This window comes from Asparagus officinalis, chromosome 3 (genome assembly GCF_001876935.1).
Source record: "Asparagus officinalis chromosome 3, Aspof.V1, whole genome shotgun sequence".
In the NCBI taxonomy this organism is placed as follows: Eukaryota; Viridiplantae; Streptophyta; class Magnoliopsida; order Asparagales; family Asparagaceae; genus Asparagus; species Asparagus officinalis.
In genome coordinates, this window is record NC_033796.1 from 42,965,026 (window position 1) to 42,969,562 (window position 4,537).

Below are 4,537 nucleotides of genomic sequence, written 5' to 3' on the forward strand. Positions count from 1 at the left end.
ATAGTGTGATATAAGTGAAAACACTTGAAAAAATAACATTATAAAAGGAAGATGAACAATAAAGCCAACGAGCCAAGATGATTGATTTAAAATGGGCTAAAATGACAGAAAATGGCTAATGAAAAAAAATCATAAACTGAAGATTAATGTTAACTCTAGTATGTTGAAAATTCTGAACTTGAATTTTAGTAACAAGAAAAAAAACGTTTAGAGATTTTAGTAACAGCACGAAGATCCATTTCCGCTCCCAAAAAGAAGGAAGAGAGGGGGGAAAGAAAAGAACTACTACTATTTTCTCATTCAATTTACACCGTGGGACCCACTTAGTAGTGAGGCGAGAGCTGTGGGTGTTTCAGCAAAATCCGTGCACGAAATCACCCATCCTTCATGCCACAAACCTGAAAGAAACCAACTCTTCTCCTTCTTGTTACGCATTCGATTCGATTTAATTCCCTCTGTTTTCTCTCTCTACTTTCAGGGAACCCTCCACTTTCTCTCTCTAGGAGTCCAATGGCGGACTCATCGGAGGGCCTCGGAGCTGCGAGTTTCGTCACTCAGGCCAATGCTCTTCTTCGAAAGAATGCCACCTTTCAAGTTCGTCATCTCTAATTTTAATCAAAGTTTGAATTTTTATTTTCCTTTAACTTGCTTGTTGTGATCAATTCCCAATAGATCGTATTATTTTATGGAGCTGAGGTAGTTTTTCTGCTCAAAAATTTAGGTTTAGGTTACGGTTATGAAATGAGAAGATTAATCACTCTATAACCTTTCAAAATCTGTTTTTATTTATTTAATTTTACTATTTGATCTCCGTTTTTTCTCTAAATTGAATGAAAATTTAAAATGTCAGTAACGAATGACTATAGAGTGATAATGCAATCTGCATTTCATCATCCCATTGAATTCCCCACATCCTTACATCCGTAAAAACATATTTCAAACAATAGTTTGATATATGCAATGAAAAATTGGTAGATTTGTCAGTTACAATTTTTTTTAATGGTCATTAAAATAAACTAATTACGAAATAATAACAGTTATTTTAATATTTGAAATTGTTTGCAAATTATTTTCAATTATAGATAGAAGTAAATCGTTATTATTTGCCTTTTATATTGATCTTTTTTTTTTTGCAATAAAGGTGCTTTTCCACGTCAAAATTTAGATTTAGGGTACAGTTACTGAGTTCTGTATGAAATGAGTCCCTTATCGGTCAAAATCTAGTATTTTTCTTTATTTTACCATTTAATTGAATTTCCCTAGTCACCATTTCCTTGAAAGAAATTGATCAATGATTTCATATATTCATTAAAAATTTCTAGCATTTTTAGTTATGAGCTTTAGATAATAAAAAAGAATGTAACCAAGGAACACAAATGATTTGTTTACAACATCTTTTTTTTTGAATATTTTGAAAAGATTTGCAAATTATTTGAAAAGGAAGTTCTTATTATTTTGAAAAATTTTGGGCATTGTTCCTGTGTTTAATTGATTTAGCATATTTAGATTCAGATTAAAATAGATTTTGATGGTCTGGTTTAACCACTTAGTACCATATATGCTATCTTAATGTAGGGATTGTGATTATCTTTTATTATTTATTTATTTCGAAGTCATTTGGTTGGGCACATTTGTGCTAAGTGATATTATGCATGACGACAATTATTTTTTGTTCTTATTGCCAGAAACGCAATATGAAGACGAATTGTTGTATAATTTCATTCCCCGTTATCTTCTGTTTGTTAATCGGTGTGGCCAATATTATAATTCATAACATCATTAGTAGACAACCTGAAGCACAATGCGATGGTAACTCGATGAATCCTAAGTGCCCTATCGCTAGTCCTCCCAAATGGCTACCTTTACTCCAAGTTCCTCGCCCTGAGAGCCGTGCTTGTAGAGCTGATTATATCCCCTTCACAGACCTTCCTGATGAGTCCTGCAGAAGAACACAAAAGTGTCCTGCCACTATACTTTTGACCGGTGGAAATCGTTCTTTTGCAGAGAGTATGTGAAGTTTTTTCATCAAAAAATTATTTATTGGTCATACTTTCATATTGTTATAAGCAAGTATGTCTTAACAACATTTGCGGCAGGTGTGGGGCAAAACTTATTCCCGAGCTTGCTATCTTTAAATATTTCTGAATATGGGATCACACTACCTGCCTCTATCATGGTGAGTCTCTTAAATTGACCATGCATGATGAATTTTGTCATGATTGTCGTGTTTCTTTTTCCCTCTATTATTACTGGCTGCATGGTTTATTAAAACAAAAAAATTCTTTTGGAAAACGTTATAGGGGACAGACTCAGAGACTGGAGATAACCAGTTTGATGAACCTGCATTTTACTCTTTGAGTCCACTATATGTCCTTCAATCTAAATGCACGCGAAGTCTTGCAGTCCCTCTTCAGATAGTTTCAAAAAAACTTGATAAAGGTATATAATCTCTGATCAAAATGCAAAATGTCTCCTTTTGAGGAGTTTTTGCTGGGTGTCATGCGGTAGTGATATATGTTTGCTACAGCTCAGATGTTTACGATGAATAGTAGGCACCCTTCTTAAAGGTGCACCACTTATTTTGTCTATTCAATCACATGCATTTAGGTTGAAGAACATTTAATGGTCTCAAGGGCCAGAGGTTTCCAGTTTGGTGAACCTGCATTTGACTCTTCAAGTCCTTTACATGTTCTTCAACCAAGATGCATGCCAAATCTTGCAGTCCCTCTTAAGATACCTTTGAAAGCGCTTGACATTATCCGGATGCAAAATTTGACTCTTCTAAGTAGTTTGTGTTTGACGTATCATGCAAGTAGTGATGTGTTTGCTGTAGTTCAGATGTTTTTGATGAATAGTAGACATCCTTCTTTAAGTGCACCACTTATTTTCTCTAATTCAATGTCATTACATAGAATCTTCAAAAATCTTTCTTAACAAACCATGTGAACATACTTCGTGTTTAGATTAATACCGTATAGTTCATAATCCATCTTTAGAAGCAGTTGTGTAACTGAATTTCTCTCTTTCCTTTTTGTTTCATCTTCTTTGAAAACAAACCATGTAAACAGACTTCGTGTTTAGAGTAGTAGTGTATAGTTCATAATCCATCTTTAGAAGCAGTTGTGTACCCGAATTTCTCTCTTTCCTTTTTGTTTCATCTTCTTTGGGTTTAAGACATTTCTCTCTGCCCTGTTAAAGTTATGCTCAAGTCTATGTTGAAAACAACATACAAGAAACAAAGCAAAAAGGTGAAGCCATAGAGATACGATAGATGGAACTATATGTTGAACAAAACATATTACCTGTAAACCTCTTTTATGTAAGGAAACACTGTTTAAGAGTAATAAGTTAGGAGAAAAACTGACTTAATCTCAGAGAAAGACTGTCCAACTTTATAATAGAACAGAGAAGTATAAAATGAGAGAATTGTTATTATAATCATGTTAGAGAAATTGTTAGGCTTTATTCCTCTTTGGTAACCTCAATACTGTAATAACCCTAAAGGAGTTTCCAAGAAGGTTTTGCACTGTCATCTAAAACTTTTCTCTTCAATATTACATTGTTATAGAGCACAATGGCCAGTGGCTTAAATAAAATTTAACAAATCTTTTATATATATCTCAGCCTGGCATCACATGGTGTTGAAGTTCTCAAGAGGGCATTTATAGTGAACAATGCCTTGAAGGAAAACCTAGAAGGCTAGTTGAGAAAGAGGAAAAATATCTCATAGCTCATGCTGCAACCACATAACCTTCTGTATCAGTACAATTAAATTTAGAACTGGTTGGCAATTGGCTTTTTTGTCTTGTATATTTTGTATGGTGAATTCTTCATATTAGCAGTGGATGTATGCTTCTTCAGAGAGTATAAAATTAAAACCATCAAGCCTTAGCATAACTTTGGAATTTTAGTGTAGTGCAAGGGGGTCCTTTGACATTTTTAATGAGCACTGGTGCTTAATTGATGACATGATTATTAGAATTATCCTTCGTTTATATAAGGCATGGCTACCTCTGCCTGAGTACTTCACTTTATTTTCTTTTTTATTTCTTTTTTAAACATGAAACAGAGATTGCATGCATTGAAGGCTTACCTTTGTGGCGTGATAATTCCTCACTGGTAAATGACGAGTTGTTCAAGGGTTACCCGGAAGGGAATAAAGAGAAGAAATCTAATGAAATCACCGCAGGTATCCATTTGACTTTCTGTTATCCCATAATCATGGGTAAATTTAATACTTATTTCAATACTTGCTGGCTCTCTTGCAGCTTATGATTTCTTGACCTCAAATGAAAATCGTTATATGATTAATATTTGGTACAATTCAACCAATGGTGGTACTGACAATAAAATAATGCGTGTTCCACGTTCAGTGAATGCGGTATGTACACTCAAAACTAGTTTAAGACTTGAGATTACGTTTTTAACTGAATTATTATTGCTAATGTCATTTTCTTTTGTCCATTTGACTTTTTGGTGCCCACACTTGTTGGGGGTTAAGTGAAATTTTAAAACTTTTGTTGTTGTTGTCGTCTGC

General features: G+C 33.9%; 1 protein-coding gene across 1 annotated transcript in view; it reads left to right on the forward strand.

Annotated features, from left to right (window-relative positions):
• Positions 443–4,537, forward strand: part of LOC109833963 (ABC transporter A family member 7-like) — a 28,726-nt gene continuing 24,631 nt past the window's right edge. Inside the window, exons 1-6 of the mRNA XM_020401849.1 lie at positions 443–594; positions 1,686–2,007; positions 2,097–2,176; positions 2,301–2,439; positions 4,070–4,189; positions 4,269–4,381. Coding sequence (XP_020257438.1) covers positions 511–594; positions 1,686–2,007; positions 2,097–2,176; positions 2,301–2,439; positions 4,070–4,189; positions 4,269–4,381 — 858 coding nt within the window. The 5' untranslated portion in view covers positions 443–510. The remainder of the gene's footprint in view (positions 595–1,685; positions 2,008–2,096; positions 2,177–2,300; positions 2,440–4,069; positions 4,190–4,268; positions 4,382–4,537) is intronic.